The 21583-nt window shown below is 33.9% G+C and overlaps 2 protein-coding genes and 3 long non-coding RNA genes across 5 annotated transcripts; 3 read left to right on the forward strand and 2 right to left on the reverse strand.

The window, feature by feature from the left end:
* The first annotated feature begins 1110 nt into the window (after positions 1–1110).
* LOC110882998 lies at positions 1111–2966 on the forward strand. Its single transcript, XR_002560322.2, has 3 exons — positions 1111–1189; positions 2476–2598; positions 2893–2966. It is a non-coding gene; the product is annotated as an uncharacterized LOC110882998 (long non-coding RNA).
* A 1435-nt stretch (positions 2967–4401) lies between these two features.
* Positions 4402–5081, forward strand: LOC118483187. Its single transcript, XR_004869808.1, has 3 exons — positions 4402–4481; positions 4573–4641; positions 5038–5081. It is a non-coding gene; the product is annotated as an uncharacterized LOC118483187 (long non-coding RNA).
* A 388-nt stretch (positions 5082–5469) lies between these two features.
* LOC110882935 lies at positions 5470–7266 on the forward strand. The gene is made up of 3 exons (XM_022130820.2): positions 5470–5672; positions 5770–5900; positions 7143–7266. The coding sequence occupies exons 1-3, from the start codon at positions 5484–5486 to the stop codon at positions 7264–7266; spliced, it is 444 nt and encodes a 147-aa protein (XP_021986512.1). The 5' UTR covers positions 5470–5483.
* Positions 7267–8615: 1349 nt separating this feature from the next.
* On the reverse strand, positions 8616–12498 carry LOC110886088 (protein SUPPRESSOR OF MAX2 1). Its single transcript, XM_022133846.2, has 3 exons — positions 10777–12498; positions 10450–10681; positions 8616–10359 (listed from the first exon to the last, which is right to left on the reverse strand). The coding sequence occupies exons 1-3, from the start codon at positions 12084–12086 to the stop codon at positions 8845–8847; spliced, it is 3057 nt and encodes a 1018-aa protein (XP_021989538.1). The 5' UTR covers positions 12087–12498; the 3' UTR covers positions 8616–8844.
* A 2945-nt stretch (positions 12499–15443) lies between these two features.
* LOC110882996 lies at positions 15444–18027 on the reverse strand. Its single transcript, XR_002560321.1, has 3 exons — positions 17896–18027; positions 17145–17233; positions 15444–15637 (listed from the first exon to the last, which is right to left on the reverse strand). It is a non-coding gene; the product is annotated as an uncharacterized LOC110882996 (long non-coding RNA).
* Positions 18028–21583: the final 3556 nt, after the last annotated feature.

Here is a 21583-nt window from a genome sequence, read left to right on the forward strand (position 1 = left end):
TTTCGAGTCAATAATCTTCATTCTCCTTCATCTTTATTATAAGGTATCTTCGATCTCCCTAAAATAATACCTGCAAAAATGGCCAAAATTGTTCACCGAAATCATACCTACCGAATCTCCCTTCTCTATCTTCTTTTTCTTCTACAATTGTTCATCGTCTCATCGGATCTTCAAGATTTTATCAAGATCAAAGGTAAATATACCTAATCAAACCTAGATCTGCGTTGTTTATGTTATTGTATATACAAAGTTGTTTTTATAAAGATTGTTTCGATTGCTAAAAACCATTTGTTTTCTCATTTCTATAGATCCGATAAAAGAAATTAAAGGTGTGTTGTTATTTATGTTATTCGATTGTATTATACAAAGTTGTTTTTATGAATATTGTTTTGATTGCTAAAAACCATTTTTGTTCTGATTTCTGTAGATCTGATTAAAGAAATTAAAGGTATGTTGTTATTTATGTTGTCCAATTGTATATAAAGTTCATTTTGTAAAGATTCTTTCGATTTCTAATAACGTTTTCTTTGTTCTGATTTCAGTAGATCCGATCAAACTTTATCTTTTTCTTTCTTTGGATTTCTAATAATCTTTGTTCTGATTTGTAATAACTTTTTCTTTGTTCTGATTTCTGTAGATCTGATTTCGGACTCCGATAATTCGTCAATCAAAAGAGGTTAGTTAAGTGTTATAGTTGTTTTATCTTTTTTAAGTTTGTAATATGTAATTTTATATCCTTTCTGTTCATTATTTTTTTACTTATTAATATATGTTCTGAATGATTTATGGTTTGTATTTTCTCATGGTGAACCCTCAATCTTTTTTGAAATTCGGACTCGGATTGTTAGTCTACCAAAATAAGTTATGTTGTTCTGAATTTTGTAGATCCGATCATAAAATTGAAGGTATGTTGTTTTAGTTTGTTGTTTATCTACTGTGCATCTTTAATCTAAGCGATTGAACATTTATATTTTTTTTGCAAACAATATCAAGATCAGAGGTTTTGTTATCATCATCTACATTCTCTTATTTATGTAGTGTCTATGAACGTTAATCATGTATTGGACATTTATCAAACTCATGTATTGGACATTTATCAAACTTACTGAATTTTGTTTATTTTGATTTTCATGTGAATCCCTAAATCTTGGATAACAATCGGACTCCGATCATTCAACAAGCAACAGAGGTTAGTTGAATGTTATAGTTGTTTTCTCTTTTTTAAGTTTGTAATATTGTTTTGTCAGAATCTTTGCTCCACGTTTCTATTGTTTTGTTTGAAGCTTGATTGAATATCATATTTGTTCTTGGAGTTTAATGGTTTGATCCTTGATGTTTGACAATTGAATTTCGGATCATGATAACGGTTTGGTGCTATCCATCCGTTTGTTCCAAAATTATTATTGTTAATTTTTATTTCCTTATTTAGAGGATATATAATAACTTGATTTTAAATTCAAAATTTTGATTTGGAGTATAATATGGAAGTAAACGATTTGGAGTTAATAACATTAATTGGATTTCCTTTTTAGGTGAGTTCAATGTACCTAGACATGTTAATGGTTTAAAATTTAGAGTTTTATATATAATTTTGATTAAATTCTTCCAACATATTATAGTAATTTTAAATTTAAATTATATTTGATTTATTTTTAAATAAAGTTACCTGAAATAGAAGTTGACTACATTCATTTTTTATAATTGCTAATTATCCTAATTTTTAATAACCTCTAATCGACAATTATTGGTTTCTATATAACTAATTAGATTCAAATTATTCAACAATCATATTAAAAAATTTATTGGTTTTTACCGTATATGCTTTAAATCATTAAAATAATAGATACGGAATTGAGTTTTGAACTTTCACTGTATTTTAGATGATTATGTCCTTCAAGATGCTAACATTTGTATGTTTTCTAATATCGTTTTAATTATTAGAAGCCTGTTTTAAGAATATATTAATATTTTTTAAAAACGTCAACAAATGTGTTTTTAGTATATTTGGCTGATAATTTCCTTATTTAGATGATAGATAATAACTTGATTTAAAATTCAAAATTTTGATTTGGAGGATATTATGGAAGTAAACGATTTGGAGTTAATAACATTAATTGGATTTCCTTTTTAAGTGGGTTCAATGTACAAAGACATGTTAGTGATTTAAAATTTAAAATTCTATATATAATTTTGATTAAATCTTCCAACATATTATAGTAATTTTAAATTTAAATTATATTTGGCTTATTTTTAAATAAAGTTACCTAAAATAGAAGTTGACTATATTCATTTTGTATAATTGTTAATTATCCTAATTTTTAATAAACTTTAATCAACAATTATTGGTTTCTATATAGCTAATTAGATTCAAATTATTCAACAATCATATTAAAAATATTTATTGGTTGTTACATATAAGTTTTACATCATTAAAATTAAATTTTAAGCATATATGTTTTTTGTTTCGATTCATAGGAAATACCGTATGATTTTGCAAGCTTATTGTGGGAAGGAAAAGTTCCATATGGTCAATGTCTTGAACTTATTGATGATGACTTATGCAACTGCATGAGTCTGAATCTTTTTCGAACACAAGAGGTAAGTTTAATTTTATCGTTTTTTTGTGTTTTTTGATCTGGTATAATGATAGTCAATTATTATTTTAAATTTATATTTTGAAGTAAACCATTACTATGTGTGATTTTAAATTTTTAATTTCGAAGTCAATCATTATTTTAAATTTAAATTTTGAAGTTTGCCATTAATGTGTTTGATTTTAAATTTGGAAGTCAATCATTTTTTAAAATTTAAATTTGGAAGTAAACCATTAATGTGTTTCATCCATTTAGCCATTCCTTTTTCAATTAACTTAATTCATCTTTAATGTGACAGAATTGATGGAGTGATATAAGAAGGTTTCTTTGTTAATTGATTATTCTCTTCCGCTTACAGGGGATAGTGCTAAGGTAATTAACATCAAAATTCAATATTTCTATTACTTGAATTCTCTTGCTTTATAATTTCTTTCAATGTATTATTTTGTGTTTTGACTTGGATATAAAACATAATGTGAAGGTATATTTTAAACTTATTTTACCGAGTTTTTTTATTTGGATTGCAGAATAAGTGCTTTGATGAACTTATAGGTGTCTGAATTTTGTGTTTACTTTGCTCTGCATAGGGCTCCTTCAGTTTTTTGTATTCTTTTACTTCGCTCAGTAATTATTCTATTTTCAAGATAAGAATACAAGCTGCATCTGCATTGGCTACCCTACCAACAATAGTGGGTGAATCAGTAATAACAAAACTATTGAGATAAGTTTTAAAGCTTATTGAGAAATATTGATTGTGTTTCTATAAATACTTTACCGTTTAATTTTGTAAAAAACCTTCATATTTAATTTTCAGATATGGATCCAATGAACAACAGTCCTTCATTTTAAAGCTTATTCAGGAAGATGACCAGATATTTTTGGTACGGTTATTGGTATTCTAAATACTAATCATATTTTTAGTAAACTGATGTTTGTCTTTTTTTTTATTTTTTTTAAACTCATAGCAAATACCTAATGACTTTGCTTCAATGATTTGGGGAGACCAACCACCTTACAAAGATTCAGTTAAGATTGTTGATGGCAACAAGTTATGGTTTGTAAGACTGAAAAAAAACTGATGTTGGCCATGTTCTTGCTGATGGCTTCACCAAAGTTGTTCGGGATAGTTGTATAAGAAAAAATAACTATCTTATGTTTCAGTCATTTGGACAATCATCATTCTTTCTAATGGTGTTTAAATCATCTGTTCATCAATACTGCTTTATATCCAAAATCACACCTGACAAAGACGTTATTGTAAGTAGTATATTATACAATCAGTATGATGAATAATGTTTTCTTTCTGTATATTGGTTTTTAAATTAATTTTTAATTATCACTGCCTATGCAGGTCATGGCTGATGAATTTTGAAGGCAATTTTATGGGAAAAATTTCAAAGGTGGTCAATCAACTCTTTATTTAGGAGATAGATTTTGGAACGTTAAGATGGACGGATTAACTGACAGCTGTGTTTTTACTCATGGATGTTCTAAGATGGTAAACGATCTTGCCTTAGACAGCCGATCTATCTTTGTCTTTTCAGTGGTTGGAAATAAAATTTTCGAGCTTTCAGTCTTTAATCATCAAACCAGTACTCAAATTCAGAACAACAAGGTTGAGTTAGTTGTTTTGGATGACTCCATCTATGGTGATGATGGTGATGATTTGGTTATTGCGGTTAGAATTATACATCTATACTATTATTTAGTTATTAACGCGAGCTTACAAGTAGATCTTGAATTACACACATTGTTATTTTTTATCTTTTTTTGTAGTCCGAACATAAGGAGAAGTGTAGTACTGCCAAAACTGACTTTCAGGAAAGTGTTGTTGTGGAATGTGAAGACGACAAATTTCAGTTGGCAAGTTTTGAGTCTGTGTTCAATGTAAACCCCTATATTTTAATCTAATTTATTAAAACTTATCATAAATATTTTTTTTTTGTATTTATACATTTGTTTATTATTAATTATGTAGGATATTGATGATTCGAAGTTTGATAACTTTTTCTCATCTCTACTTGAAATGGAAGACCTTAAGAAGAAGGTAATTTTTTGTCATTGTTTTTTTCGTATTTTATTAAATTTAATTATTATTCTTATTATATTGTTAAACACTTTTCCCTTATATGTAGTTCAAAGATGATTGAGATAAAAAAACCGATCCGATATGCAAAGCAAGTGTTGTTTGTGATAAAAATCAAAGTTTAAAAGTTTGTGTTCATTTATAGGAGTTTGTAATTAACTGAATTGTTTTACCTATATTTTTTCATTTTAAACCGTTAATGTTTTATGTTTCTTACGATGATCCGAAGGGGAAAACAAATGTTGTTGTTGATGAAAATCTAAGTTTAAAGGTTTTGGTTCAGTTACTTAATTATATTTTTATGAATTTAAGTTGATTACTTTACATTTTTTTTATTTATACGTTTACCTTTTTCAGGACAAAAGCAACTTTGAGATGGACCTGGACAAATTTTTGATACCAAAGAATAACTCCCATGTATATCTGATTACTTAAGTATTATATAATTCAATGTATTAATTCATTCTATATTAATAATTTTTATACTCTTTTGTTTTATAGGTTGATCCTACACGAAAAACAAATATTTTTATTTCTGAACCGAGTCTGTCCTCCATAGTTGTTTCTGATGTGAGTATTTCTGATTCGATATTTTGTTCGAATTATGATAGTTACTTATGTATTTATTTACCTGTTTTAGACCATTCCGAAATATAAAGTTGATGTTGGTCAAATTGTTTTGCTGATAAAGAGGAAGGTATAGTATCATATATAACTTTTTTACTTTTAATTTTATTTCTTAAAAAAGAACTAATTATTATTTTGTTTGAACTTATTAGGCCACTCAGAAATGTAAAGCAGTTATGTTGGTGTCCGATGAGTCTCTTATCGCTCATCGTACACGTTCAAAGTTTAGAAACAAAAATGAATCTGTGGTTGTTGATAAGTTTATGGCTGCTGAAACCACATCTGTTAGCCGTAAACGTTCTACATTGAAAAGGTCGAAAACAATTTCAATCATTGAGTTCACCAAAGTCGCCGAGAACAGAATGGTATGTGTTTTCATATTATTAAAATTTATATATTTTATTCAAGTAATAAGCATATGTTTTAGATTACTTTTACAATTTTTTGTTTTGTGACTTTCAGCGTTTACCGTCTGCTATTTCCGATGAGTTGTCTCTTTCTTTTCACAACCTCCGTGATGTTTCAATCCAAAACATTAGATGTGAGGTAACAAACATGAAGATGATAGCGGAAAAGAATGGAGATGGTTACAGGTATGGTTTTTCCAAGTGGTCGACTTTCTTGAAATCAAATCAAATACACATGGCGCTACTCTTTTCTTTAAATATGTCAAGTCTTCGCAGCTTTTGATTTTGACCAAATTTGTACACAAGACGACAAAGAAAAGAGGCCGTCCGTGACTGTTTGCATTTGTGGTTGTTAGTTGGTTTTGTATATGTTTTCGTGAACTGGTAGTTATTAGTTGATGGTGGGTTTACAGTTGTTTGCATAGTTTCTACTTGATCTTCGTATGGCCCAAGTTGGATGTCAGTTATGTTTTCTGTTTGGACAATTAGTACTTAAACATGCCCTCTTTTGTAAGAAAGTTTACAAGTTAATTTTTGTTTTAATTTAGAACATAATTTTGGTACCACTCTTTTTTCCAATTTTATTATTAGCTTTGCACAACCAATCATATTACTTTTTTAATATCCAAGTATCCAACGCAAACATCCGAACCTCTACATATATTATTTTAATACAAATATATAATTCTTTTCAATACGAATGTTAGTTTTATATAATTTTATTAAAAAATATAACAATTGAATACAGTATATCTTACACACGATAAAACATAACAGTCAAATTACCAAATAAGTTGATGTTTGAATTTGTATGTTGACTTATTTCTAGATGTATATCTTATATTTTTATTAACTTATTATTTATTTTAGGAAACTTATAAATATTTATAATAATTAACAAAACAATGATAATTTATTTATGTTAAATTATTTGGTCGATTTTGTCTATTCGTAATTTCCAAAGTTTTGTAAATTAATATTTCCATTTATAATGCAATAACATATCCAAATTAATTTTAGATAAATTTGTTTCTTTATTAATTGACAATCATTTTTAAGTAAAATGGAAACTACAATAGAATGACAAATAATTTTGATGTAGATATTTTATTTTTTATCAAAATAAATATAATATTTGTTTTGTTCTATGGTATTACACTTTTAATTAATTATTTAACGATCATTTGTTGAGTACTAATAAAAAAATCCTTATTTTTATTGTCACAGTTTTCTATTTGAAAATGAGGTTTTGTTTTGATCAAAGTTGGGTTATGCAGGTAAGTGTTAAATCTCATGTTAATTTGAAAACGCCTCAATCTTAAGCTTCAAGATCTCGAGTAATACAATTTACATTTTTTTTTCTTTATATTTTATAAATATTACCTAATTTTGTTAATCTGAAATTAATTGCCTATATTCTTTTTTTAGAGATGTTGAGGTTGATTTAACTCTTTGGGATGATTATGCGAAGGACATGTGTTCGTACATGCTTAGTCAAGATCTTGAAGCCCATGTTGTCAAATCTGTTCATTTTGGTGCTGTTAAAACCTAAAAATGTATCTTATTAAGTCTAGGATTTAAAAATGTATCTTATTAAATTTCTCATCATAAAAGAACATTCCATTTATAATATCATTTTATATAAATTACAACATACATCTCCATTACATATCAACTTTCAATCTATTCTTTGGTTTCTTCAACCAGGTACTTTGCAAAATTTTTAAGTAATACACAATCTCTTTTTCATGTATCAATACAAACTAATATCATTTATGTTTTATTATACGTTTCCATTTTACTAGGTGTTTCGTATAATGGATCAAATTCCGTTTGATGTACGTTTTATTTGATCAATACATGAATATTTTTTTACACAAACAATTTGAATTTCCAAATTAATTTATTTTTAAAAACAAACAAATTGAATTTAAAACCATCAATTACGTAACCGTGAGTACTTTCTTATATTTTTAAAATCAAAGTAGGTAAAAATTTAAGGTTTCGAATTTGTTAATAAACTAAACATTAATAATTTATATTTTATCTTTATTTTTTCCCGTTTGTTAATATCAATTTATAAAATATTTTGCAAATCAAACAAACTATTGAAATTTGTCTCTGTAATTTTGAGAATGTCGTGTATGTTTACCAATGCATACTCCATAGATAGATTTATTTTATAATTTTGAGTTAATAATTTTGTTTACAAATTGACAATCTATTATTATGAAGTAAGATTTTACCTCATATGTTTAACTTTTAAAGTTTCAAAAACCACTTTTAGTATGTTTTGTAAATAATAATTAATAGGTCAAATATAGTTACGTAAATAATATTATAACAATAATAAATACATTTGAAAACTATGCATTTGAAATTTGGATTGCACTACAGTCAACTTTCAACCTGTTTGACCTATATGTGTGGTACTCAACCAATGTGATTGTGCATATCAAAAGATATTGTGTTTGTGTGTTTCAAAGGTTGGTGACAATGGTGGTGTTAAAGGCTTGGAGAATTCATTATAGTTTTTTTTTATTTTTTTGTACATGTTAAGTGTTATAATAAAGAACGGACAAAATATTAATAAAGTTCTAATAATCTGTTATAATAAATAAAAGTTTTTTTTTGTCGTGGGTCATTCAGTGAGGCAAATTTCTGCCTCCGGTTTTTGCTCAAAGTTTCTAACCTTACTCGCAACCCTAACGACTACAACTTTCAATTCAAAACAATTAAAAAACAAGTTTGTTCGCAACCCTAATGACTACAACTTTCAATTCAAAACAATTATAAAACAACTTTCTGACATAGTTTGATTAATATAAAGTAAATTTTCCTACCCGCGAAGTTCGCGGGTGATAACCTAGTGCACATAGAAACATGACATGAAGTAGAAAATTAAATAAATGAATATCTTTTGGTAAATCTTATTGCTCAAACAGTAAATGGTAATAATTACTTGTAATATTTATACGACAATTAAAAGAAAAGAAATATGAGGACCGTCATTTCCATTACATCTATTAACGTCCCTCACTTTTCTACAAGTTTCACTATACCTCCCCCCACCATGGTCTATTTACATATTTAGTCCATGTAAAATCAAGAGTACCAAAATTAGCCTCCATCAGGCATCAACCACAACCGAAATTATACTCGGTAACCAATTGTTGCCACCACCACCCACTTGAACATTATCACGATCCGACTCGAGCCGAACCATCATGTCTTCGCCTCGAGTGGGTAACCGTGCGTTAACCTGGTGCAAGCTCGGAATCAGTACCTGTTCAGCCCACTCCTCTAAACTGGTTCGGCCGAACCATAACCCGCCCAATATATTCTCCACCGCACCCTCTTCCACCTCAATCGTAATTTTCTCGTCAACTATAGTCTCGAACGCGTTCGTGACGGTTTTCTCAATCTCGCGACGAATGTTTCCAAAATTGACGGGTTTGAACACGACCGTCCCATCGATATGCCCCATGAGGTCATGAGGTACCGACATGACCGCAAATTGTTGGTTCTCGTCTTCTTGGTCAATCGTTAGATTGCTCGAGTTTATCGAGCCGTCGGTTCGATCTTCGTCATAGTCTATCGCTAGGTTAAGATCGAGCGACAAATCTAATCCGGATTCTTTCCTTTGTCTCCGCGATTTATCTTTTCCTGATAACCAATTCGCTCTCCGTTTTAACCGTTTCTCGCTGACGGTTAGCTTCAACTGCCAATCGCAACTTGCCATGGAGCGCAACCGTTGTTCATCGGCTTGATGCTCGTCGATGTTGGCGGTTGACCAATTCCCGGTTAGTACAAAAACGACTTTCCCGAGACTAACTTCACGTCCGTGAGAATCCGTGAGCCGACTTCTTTCCATGGCCTGTTTTATTCTCCCGCGAACCAACATATCCGCTTCATCAATGTCAGAAAGTACAATTACGGAAAACGGGTTCGTACGGACAGCCTCAGCGATACGGTCCAAAACCGTTCTTCCACGATATCCCATATCGGTTTCCTCACCGTCGCGTCTCAACCCAAGCTCGAAAGTAATCGGGTTGGTCCCATTTATATGCTCAGCGAGAACCGACGCCATCTTCTTCTTTCCAACCCGATCGGGACCCGCAAACAGTAGCCACACGCAACCCCTTGATGGGTCTACTTTACATTGTGTTACGGTTGTCGCAATGGTGGAAGCCGCTTCGGGCTGCCACCAAGCTTTTTTCATCAGACCCTTTAGTAGTCTCTTGAACGAGTCGGTGTCCGTTGGATCCGCGAATTTACTCTTTTGCGGTTCCGATGAGATGCAACCTAAAAGGTCCTTAACGGCCAAATCGTCGTTATCTTTCTTTGGTCCAAGAACCAGATCGGTGCCAACAGGGCTTCGTGGCGGCTCTAACCGTGGCTGTTGGGCGGGTTGCAGAGCCTCTTGAAGACTTCTAGGTGGTTGTAACCGTGGCTGTTGACCGGGTTGACTTTGTCTTAGAAGCATGTTCGGCTTATACGCTCCGGTCAAAGGCATAACCATGGGTACAACTCTATCCAATCTTGGAGCTTGATTATAATTCGGATGAATTCGCGAGCATTCGTCGCTCCATTTCTTCTGGAGTTCTTGAATCTTTTGTTTCGAAACAATTTCTTTATCCTTAATCTGTGATAAACCAAATCAAAGAAATCAACAAACAATTACAAAAAAAAAAAAAAAAAAAAAAAATCCAGAAATTCGAACGTATCGACTAACCGGAGACTGCTCGTTCGTTTTCGCGTTTTGCAGCCACTGAGGTAAACTGTTCTTAACCTCATCGGGCTGCTTCTCCGACTCTTTCAATTTCGCTAATTCTTGTTCATAACCACTCGAGCAAACCGGACAACAATTCGCCTTACGGGTATAATCCAAACTCACTGTGGTCGTGAAACCATTTAACGGGTTTAACGACTGAACCGAACCACCAAGAACACCATTCGTCCCCGTCCTATACAAATCAAAACAAGTTCACATATTACATGCACATCTACATCCAAACATGACCTACAAACTAAATTAAACCAGTTTCGTAACAAAAATTACCTCGGAAACATGTTTGCGGGCGGTGATCTTGATGTAATAGGTACAGCATGTAAATCCCAATCTGTTTCCATAGACGGATGATAAACTTGACACCTTAAAAAAGTCTCACAAGTAGCGGTTCCTAACAAACAAACTTTTCCGGCGAATTTCGCCACGAGTTTCGTCATCTCCGCCACCGATTCGCGCCCAATCGAAGAACCACCCGTTACAGTTTGCTGCTCAACCAACCATTTTAAATCCGCAAGGTCAATTATCACCCGTTTACTAGTATCAAAACCCCCAATTCTTTCACCTAACTCCTTGATCTTCATCGGTATACCCGATTTATCCGATACGGATTCGAACTCTTGCTCGATTGAAATCACCTCAACGTTGTTTAACTCGGATACGAATTCGCCGTTTTCGATTCGTGTCAAGATGTCTTTACGGATGGCTTCAGGTTCCAATTCCCCCACTAGAATTGGATTCCTTTTTTTGGGTTTTGTCATGATCTCTATTACCCTTTTTACATCATCAGTCCTGTTGTGGTGATTTGATTGATTCAAAGTTGGATTCCCATATTGCTGTTGTTGTAACCGTGGATTCAGATAAAGATTTCTTGGAGATGACACAGTAGGTTCAATATTCTTTTGTTGAATAAAACTCCCTTGTTGTTGAATAAAACTCCCTTGTTGTTGTTGTTGTAACCGTGGGTTCATATACAAGTTCCGGTTTCCGGGTAGAGAAACCGGGGCGGGTGCGGGTGATGGTGATGGCCGGAATCCGATGCCAAGGCTTGACGGATTTAGGGCATTTCCATTGATACTACTCATCATAGACTGTTCGATAGTCGCTTTAACGGCGGGGCTAGAAAAGCTTGCCTCTCGCATGACCCGACTAACACTCGGGTCATCGAGTATGGAAATAATAAGCTGTTCTAGCTCGACTTTAACCGCTAAAAGCGGTTGCTGTTGTTGCTCTGGGCAACCACGCCGTTGATGTGCTTGCGCCCGTTTAAGGGCGGCCATCAGGGCGTTGGAAATAGGCGGCTCGGTGACTGCTGGCGATGAGCTGGCGGTCGGGAGCCGCTCTAGTGCCACGCTGAAGCAGAGCTCCAGCGCCCGGCACTGGAGTGGGTGGGATGAATTCGGGTGGGAGCGTATACACGCTTGGCGTAGGAAGCCGGTCGGTGAGGCCAGGAGGGTTGACGCCACATGGAGTGGCGTCGTTTGGCCGTGGTTTCGCCGCCCGGCTTCCGCTATTGACTGGTTTAACACGGTTGACGCCTCCGGCGTCAGGGTTTGCTGGATCGTACTCAATCCTGTCCTCATAATAGAGGCTTCCAAATCAAATATGTGCTTGAAATTGATCTGGGTTTTGTGTAAATTCAAAGAAAAATGTGATAGAATTTGTATAAAAAGTTAATAACTCTCCCAAATCTGAAATATGATAAGAAGAAATTAAAGAAAAAGATGAATAAAATCACTGAAAGCCAAAACGCACTCTCATAATTTCTCCTTTCAGTCTGTGGAGTCAGGAAGATGATAAAGGAACCCTGTATCTATCTCTATATGTATGATGTATGGATGTGTGTTGTGTGTATGTATAGGTGTATATGTAATAAATGAAAATAAAAACAAAAAAAGCTTTTTAGAAATTATTTATTAATAAGTGGACATGGTTACAGGGATGGGTAAATTTGAGTTTTTGGTAGCAGGGAAAAAGGATGATGATGATGGCAATGTTTGTTTGTATTCAAGAGGAGAGAATTTGCAAGGATTTCTGGAAAATAAATGTTCTCTTCTGCCTATATACTCTACTCTCTACACCTACACCTTTTTTTTGTTAAAAAAAAATCTTTGTAGTTTAATGTAGTTAATTAAATTAATGGAATCACAACTTCACAAGCTCCCTTTTATATCTATTACTATTATATTATATATCCTCTTTTCTTCAACTTTATAATTGTTATAATACTACTTTTTGCCCCGCCCGCGTTACGGGGCAATAAGCCGAATATTTCTCTCTCATAACATGTATGTCTGTGTTTCGGTTACTTGTACATACTACTCATAACACGATCTAAAAAAAATTATATCGAGTCAACCAATTAAAACAAAAACACTACCATACTTTTACTAAAAAAACTAAAACAATGGAAAGACTATAATTTTAAACTGAGAGCAAAATTGTAATTTTTCAGGACAAATAAGCATGTACCAGGCATGCCTGGACGAATAAAAATTACACCTATGCCCGCCCGCGTTGTAGGGCGTTAAATCAAATATTTCTTAGTTTCATAACATGTATGCATGTATTTTGGTTACTTGTATAAACTACTTATAACACGATAAAAAAAATACATCGAGACAACCAATTAAACGAAAACACTACCATAGTTTTGCTAAAAAAATTAAAACAATAACATGTCTGTAATTTTGAGTTGGGGGTAAAATACTAATTTGTCAGGACCAATGAGCGAATGTTAGACAACTGCTTGACACAATAAAAGTTATATTGAGTCAACCAAGCAAAATAAAACAGTACTATAGTTTTGCAAAAAAAAAAGGTAAAACGATGGCAAGATCATAATTTTTAACTGGGAGGGGGGGGGGGATCGTAATTTTTGAAATGAGAGGAAAATCATAATTTTGAACAGAGGGCAAAATCGTAAAAATATGTTGGACTGGAGGCGAAATCATAATTTTAACCTGAGGGCAAAATCATAACTTTGAGTATGGAGGAAAACATAATTTTATATTGAATTGTGGGCAAAAACGTAATTTTGAGTTGGGTTCAAAATCGTAATTTTGAGCTAAGGGCAAAAACATATTTTTATTTTGAATGGGGCAGCAAAAGCGTAATTTTAGACGGAGGGTGAAACCGTAAATTTAAACTGGCAGTAGAATTAAAAATGGGTTTTTGAACTAAGAGCAAAAGTGTAAATTTTGAGCCAGGGAAAAAAGATAAGTTATGTTAAATTAGGGGCAAAAATGTAATTTTAAACAAACGACGAAACCATAATTTTAAGATAAGAATAAAATTAAAATAAAAATGGGTTGGTACAATAGGAAAGTGCCAGGTCAGCTGCCTGGCACTATTCCCCTAACTTAGAAATGTATATGTAGTAAATATGGTTGATTTATTTCTCAACTAATCTAATTTAAGTTTTAACTATAATTTATTATATTTATTAGGAGATAGATTATGTCATGATCAAAGATTATCGTCTTTAGGCTGGTATGTGTAGTTTAAAGTCTTAGAGGCTTTATTATCTCAAATCAGTGTCACTTAGGTGCCATCTTATATGGCTGACTTTAAACCCCTCTCTTTAACTTGTATCAATGGTTTAAAGCCCCTATCATGATTATCTAATTATCTGTTTTTAATATATTGTATTTTTTTAAATTTATATACCATTTTTATATAAGAAAACATAATTTAAATAAAAAATAAAAGACGACATATATTTTGCTCGGACTTTTGCCTTACCAGCCTCTAAAATGACGCGGTCCTCCTCCGGTAGGTTGGAAAAGTCTTTCTCGAGAAACTTCATATCTTTTTTGATTTGTTAATCCATTCTAAGTTCATGCTCATTTTCCTTGATCGAGAGAAGCCGAGTGAGTCTATCGTCGAACTCGTCCAACCTTGATGGGCCATACGATGGCGTTGAAGAAGAGGTGTCTCGTGCTTGTGCTGCTGCATTACTTCTATCCCTACCCTTTGGTCGTGGCAGCTCTTGCGGTTCCTCAAAATCCAATTCATCCAACTCATCGTTTAAGTTAAAAGCACTACAAGCATCAAATTCGGATGGTTCACTAGTCGTTGTTGATTTAGACCGTTTTGACCTATGGGTCATTGGGTCAAACGGTGGTACACGATGCTACTTTGGAGATTTGTGTAGAAGCTCCCATGGAGGTATAATCGTAAAAGGATGGTCATGATACATTCTGTATTCGTTGTGAGCGGCGGTCATGATGTCCACGTCGCTTGAACCGCTTCTTCTTGTGTGATTGTTGACGAGGCTATTGTGTATGTTGTTGAAGTTGTTAATCTTGGTGCGCATTGCGGTCCACTTGCTCGAAAACGAATCGGTCGTACGATATTCACCACGACCCACAACGGCGAAAAACTTCTCATGTAGACGCCTCCAAAAGACGACTATATCTTGGTCGGTTGCTATAATTTGAAAAAAAAAATAGTAGCAACAAATTAAAAATATATAAAAAGTTATTCGAGAAAAAATTACAAACAATCAAATCCTCTGAAACGTCGATCCATGCTTGTGACAATGTAAGTTCTTCGGTAGGCGTCCAGCTCTTGATCGTTTTAGGAGCACGTTCGACATTCTCTCCTTCTTACGGTGCCTTCTTGTTCGTCCATCTTTTGAGGAAATGGGTTGGGTTTCAGGTATGTTTTGGTTTTGGGGAAAAAATGGTGGTGCCGAATAGTATCCAAAAAAACCGGGAAGCGGTGGTGGCGTTATCGGATGAGGGGAGGTTGGGGTGGTAGGTGGCATCAGATAATACCCAATCTCACTCGTTCGCGAGTCTCTTAGGTATCGTTCTTCTTGCTCGTTGTTTGCTAAATCACCCTAAAACGGATTGTTGGGTCTCACGCGTTTTGATTATTGGGAAATGTAACACCCTTTAAATTAACTAAAGGTTTAACTTATGGTTTGCGAAAAGGATCATGTAATTATGTTTACATATGCTTCGGAAATAGGGGTTTATTAAAATCTTTTTACAATTTAAAAGTTTGCAACATAATGTAAATAGGTTCGTCATTTAAAGGTAACAACGAGACGTCGTGCGGAAGCTTGTTTCTTGATCGTGTTCGGTTCTTCATTGAGCTTGATCGTCCTTCGGTAATATAACTTTACCTACAACTCATAAAACGTGATTTAGATTAGTCATACGTAGCTTAGAACGTATTTAAACGGAATCGTGAAACAAAACTTGACAAAAATAACTGGGCGCCACCGTAACTTACGGTAGCCACCGTAAGTTACGGTAGCCACTGGGCTTTCAGGGGCTGCCGTAAGACAGTATAAAACCACCGTAACGACTTGTTCTCTACCGTAAGTTACGGTAGCTACCGTAACTTACGGTAGCTCTCTGGACATAACGATTTGCAGCAGATGCTGCATTTTCCCAGCTCCGATTCTTTTTACGAAAAAGTGTATAACTTTTAATCTACACATCCATTTTACGCGATTCTTTTTCCTACGCGTTCGTAATTTAATTCTCCATCACATGGAGTTAAAATCCGACATCTGAGTTTATAAAATTTTAGATTTCAAGCTCTCGGCTTGAAATCGATTATCACTCTTTTTGACCCATTCACGATTTTATCAAACAACTTGTGTCCAAACCATTTTAAAACCCTGGTTTGCTAGTTATTTCAAATCCTTGGCACATAAACATAGCTTTTATGAAATATGAGACTATTGCACAAGCTATACACATAACCCGTATTGACCCGTTTAGGGAATTTAACAATTTAATCTAACACTTGCTCTTTTCTTTTGACACTTCAAGATTCCATATCAAATTGACTGCATATATTCCACCACAACTATTTTGTGGTGATTTTAACATAATGAACCCCTTCTTCTCAATTTTACCCTTCGGCTAGACCTTATTCGCAAATGTCTATTTTTAGGCATCCGACCCACCAATGTTTTTGCCTAGAACTCTTATACGCATCTAAAGGTTACGAAATCATAATAGTAGTTTCTAAACAACCTCTAAGGGTTGTTTACCCGGTTTATCCATCAAGGGCTTAATGGTCATTTTTAATCCTTCATTCTTTTACGACGAAGGACTTCACAAATATTCGACCTTACTTGCACTTTTAAATATAAATTCATATAAGCGTACCTGGACCGGGTCAACAAATAGACCCGATTTATACCTCGCTTTAATTATCACAAAATCTATAGCGACGCAATTATTTGATTTGCTAATCTCTCCTGATAACATAAGACTTGACAACCACATTAGTCGATATTGTCAAATGGTGTTATCACCACCGTTCGACCCGGTTGGCCTATATGCCCAACGTTACCTATTTAATCAAAAACATGGTTTTTGATTTCCAATTCCCCCATCCATCCCATCCCGGATTTTTATTACCAAATCTTTTTTCTCTTAAACACCTTTCTTACAAATTCAACCCGTTACGGCTTATGCCGTGGGTATCCTTTTTAACTTCGATTCACATTAGTCGACACTTGACCAATTTCCATTTTTACCCTTTTTCCTCATTATTAGATTACACCGCAAGGTAGTCTTAACGGAAATCCTTATTTTTTGATATTATGGTTATCGCATTTATAACATACGGAATAAACAAGTTGTCTACATAAGTGTGTAAGTTCCACTTACCTTGCATCCATGCCACGCTTTTCCTTCCGTTCTTTATCCGTTTGACCCGCTGCATCCACAAGCCTCCATCTTGCTTGTCAAGAGTCAAACTATCATTTTCATTCATAAGGTGGTTAGATTAGTCATTCAAGATCATGACCTTCACACCTTATGAATCTTTTACCACTATTCTCAATGAAACTTATCATAAGTCGGTTTGACTTTTAAAAGTCAACCACCAATTTACATACATGGATGCACTAACAAGTTCACATGATTTAATTTAGGCACATTATCGACCACTTAGTGAGCATCATCTTTTGAGATGCCATATCGACTAATATGTTATCTAATTCATACCTCAAGTAACCATAATTCAACATGTAATTCTAGTCATTGTATGCACATATACACTTTGACCATCATAACCATGGGTATAACTCTTGTGTCAAACCCCACTTCTAATCACTTATGAATTCTTAACAAAATCTCTAATTTGTTCATGTAGTTCATTCATACTAGTTAATATGATGTTTATAAACACCAATACAACATCAATTTCATCAAATCAACCAAAACCCACTTAGCTCATACTTGATAAGTTGATTAATCACTAGTTTATGACACAATTCTACAAGTTTGCATCTAGGGTTTGTTCCTAGACTTGTACTCACATCAATATCACTATAACATTCAACATTGAAACAAGAATTTTGTTCATGCATGTTTATCACAAATTCAAAATATCGCTAAACATCAAAATTCAACATACCTTGTGATCCCCCAAGCTTGGTGATTACGATTTTATTAAAAGCCCCAAATTTTAGCTTGATTCATCTTCGATTTTGCTAGGTTCTTGTGAGTTTTAGGGCTTTTGTGAGAGCCCCTTTTTTGCTCCTGATGATAATCGACCAAACACACACATGAGTGTGTGTTTTGGTGTTTTAAGTCTTTCACTTAAAATCATGTTTTCACACTAGGCCCCTTTTGGTCCTTGTAGTTTCAAGGATTTTTAAAGAGGATCATTAGTTCAAGTTTCTCCTTATTGTTTTACTAAACAATTTACTAACTAGGTTGATATTCCTAGTTTCTTAGTGAGTTTCGGGGTATATATATCCCGTTTTATTTTAAAGTCCCATTAACCCGAGCCTCTAATAAACCTTTGTTTCTCAAAGTGTTTATTCTTCTTCTTCTTTTTTAATTAACATTAGTTTTAATTATTTAAATCCTAATATTTACCGGGTTACTTTTTACCGCTAACGGTATTTTACCCGTTCGTTAATATTAACGTGGTTTGATTACCAAACCCGTTTTCGGGGTGTTACAGGAAACATTGTGTGACTATGATAAATTTATAGAGAATTGATGGAGAATAGATATGGTTCGAGTAAAATAGGTAGGATATATATAGTGTGAAATTTTAAAACTAAAAGTTAATTTGTTTTAAATATTACCATTGTCAACGATAAAGTGAATGGGGACCACCAAATTCGAGTTGTTGGCGCTCGTTACCATGCTGGCAGAGTATCAATGCCCCCCGGAGTCTGGGAAATGGGGGAGGGGTGCTAACGAAGGTGATGTGGCCAGGGGCGGTATACCATACCCCCTAGCCTTAGAAGAAAAAAAAAAGAAAAGAATAATAATACCATGGTCTTGTGGTGAATTTATTGGCGGATCTGGAATTTATTCAGTGAGGATGATCGGGGAATTTAATTAGACTTTTAAAGGGTGCGATGACAATTTTTGTCTACAAATTACAGTAAGAAAACTTTAAGCCCCCCACCCCTTGTATATGTGGATTTAATCCACGAATTTGTTAACGCGAACAATTTAGTCGTTTTGTTCGCATGCGTTTATCTTTTCTGATAGATTAAAACAAATTATTTTTATTTTTATTGTCATCAGATAATAGAGTAATACACTAAACCGCTTTTAATTTTTATATTTCTAATTTACTTTTGTCGATTTCACAGGTGTATCCCCCTAGCCGGGTTTCGGGAAAATGGGTTTGTGGCGGGGCAAGCGGTACTGAAAGTAGAGTCAAAGAAGGTGGAAAAGCACGCGAAAGCTTGTGAGGATAATCAGCATGCCTTTGTCCCCCTGGCGTTTGACACGTTCGGCTCCTTGGCGCCGGAGGCAGTTCGGTTCTTGTCTAGAGTTCAGCGTGTGGTACACAGCAACTTTTCGACCCCTCAGGGGCGAGGCTTTGTTTTTAGTAGATTAGGGTTTTCTATTTAGAAAGGGATGGCGGCGCAGTTTGTTGCTCGTCTACCTGCTATCCTTATGTAATTTGCCCTGATGATTGGAATGAAATATATGTTACTGTAAAAAAAAATTACTTTTGTAATATATACATCAAAAGTGTGTGTATATATATATATATATGAACAATAAAATTATACTTGGAACTCTAACGGGTAAATTTCAACAATGGGCTATACATGATGCTCAAAAAGCAACGAGTAATCGGATACCCGACGTGTATGGAACGCAAATTTATAATTTGGGGTGTGACCATGATTAATAATACCAATAGTAGACCCATTTGATTTCCATCCTACAAACGTGATATACATATTGTGATCTAAAGAAAAAAACAACTATAAAATTGTAACGCCTGCGTCCCTAGACTTTTAGTTATTGTCAATTTTAGTCCCTGAACTATGTGGTCATTGATACTTTTGATACATGGTGAATCTTATGCTATATATTAGATTCTTGTGATGTCTAAATCTAGATTCTTGATACTTAATACTATGAGGCTTGACACTTAAAACTAGATACTTGATGCTTGATTCTTGACACTTGATACTTGATACTTGGAAGACTAGACTCTTGACTCTTGATACTTTGGTGCTTGACTCTTGAGGCTCGTGAAACTTGAGACTTGGTTGAACAAGGTACTGGAGTCTTGTCACTGGCGGAAACTACGAAACTTAAAATCTTTTGTGTTTATGTTATAATCTAGTTATACTATTACCCAATAATATGCAACGCTTAATCTAACTCGCAAAACGAATCAAAGACGGTTAAACGGAAAAGATGGGATTGACCGAGTGGCAATCCGATCGGATGACCATCCGATCGGATGACCAATCGATCGGATGGCCACTCGATCGAGTTGCCATCCGATCCGTGTACACCGCCTTAACTCTCCTTCCACACTATAAATAGGCTTGTCACGTCACCATTCTCACTAATGTGACAACCTCACTCGACCAGATGCACGCACTCCTCTTTTCTTCCATTTCTCGGCGATTTCGGTACGTTTTACACTAGATTCTTGTACATCTTTGATCTACACATCATTCTCTACAAGATTCTCCCTTGAAATCTCACCTTTCACCATGAAATCTCTAGGATTTGAGCTCTTGAAGGTGATGTCATCATGGCGGTTTGTACCAAACTGTTGTATGATGTCAACCTGGTCAAGATCTAGCTCAGATCTAAGGAATTTTATGCGTTTTTACACTAAGTCTATGCTAGATCTAAACTTTTCAAGCTAAAATCTATGTTTATCTTCATCCTTTTCTTAAACTTTTACTTAAAACGGTGAGAATCCGGATCTAAACGGACTGTAGACTTGATTATTAGTCTGGACTGCGAACACTAGCATGGCTGAAACTATTTTATCATTTACACGATGGATATAAGTTGTTTTAAACTATTATGCTATTATTCAAACTTGTATACTCGCCGGTGCATTTTGTACTGATTCTATTTTAATACATGTTGCAGGCTGATAGGATGCTGAATCATGGAAATCAAGCTAGGGCTGATGCTTAGAAACCCACCTAGTTTAAATCTAGACTTTGAACAATGATTGATGGTTGTATTTTGAATCTTTTGTCGGTTATGCTGTTTTAGACAAATTTATGCATGAATCTTGATTAATCTATATTGGAACTTTTATTGTTATGAAATCTCATGAGCAATCTGAACGCTTAGTGCTCGCACTCCGATGTTTCCGCAATCGGTTGGAGTGTGACAAAAATAACATGATTCAACACAAAGTTAAATTGGGCAAATGGATTTAGGTCATAAACGGGTTGACACATTATTGCCATGATAAAAAAAAATGCATCTAACCAGTTCAATACGCCTAACCCATTTTTGAAAAAAAAAATAATAATAAAAAAGTAAAGCAATAATGTTAAATGGGTTGTCAAGTCGAAGTGACACATTTTAAGACCCTTTTTAAACAATTTAATTTACTTTGTGAATGCTTAAATAAGTATTCTAACTTCTAACCTTAGATACATCTACTTACTATATATAACTTTTAGTGTGTCACGTAGGACCAATGGAGCATTATCGTGTCATCAGTGGAACCACCCGATCATATCCATTTCTTTTAGGCATAATGCATATTCAACAATTCAGAAGTAAACCCAATAAATATGGGGAACCCCCCCCCCCCTAATAGAACATTATAATAAACATAGATAAACAACATAAGA

The sequence above is a fragment of the Helianthus annuus genome, chromosome 10 (assembly GCF_002127325.2).
Source record: "Helianthus annuus cultivar XRQ/B chromosome 10, HanXRQr2.0-SUNRISE, whole genome shotgun sequence".
NCBI lineage: Eukaryota > Viridiplantae > Streptophyta > Magnoliopsida > Asterales > Asteraceae > Helianthus > Helianthus annuus.

What these genes read in the sequence shown, in the direction of transcription:
- LOC110886088 (XM_022133846.2), bottom strand. Translation starts at nt 12,086, where the DNA reads ATGAGGACAGGATTGAGTACGATCCAGCAAACCCTGACGCCGGAGGCG. An exon ending in CCCGCAAACATGTTTCCGAG is followed by an intron (nt 10,682 to 10,776) that starts GTAATTTTTGTT and finishes TGATTTGTATAG; the next exon opens with GACGGGGACGAATGGTGTTC. An exon ending in AAACGAACGAGCAGTCTCCG is followed by an intron (nt 10,360 to 10,449) that starts GTTAGTCGATAC and finishes GGTTTATCACAG; the next exon opens with ATTAAGGATAAAGAAATTGT.
- LOC110882935 (XM_022130820.2), top strand. Translation starts at nt 5,484, where the DNA reads ATGTTGGTGTCCGATGAGTCTCTTATCGCTCATCGTACACGTTCAAAG. An exon ending in AAGTCGCCGAGAACAGAATG is followed by an intron (nt 5,673 to 5,769) that starts GTATGTGTTTTC and finishes TGTGACTTTCAG; the next exon opens with CGTTTACCGTCTGCTATTTC. An exon ending in AAGAATGGAGATGGTTACAG is followed by an intron (nt 5,901 to 7,142) that starts GTATGGTTTTTC and finishes TTCTTTTTTTAG; the next exon opens with AGATGTTGAGGTTGATTTAA.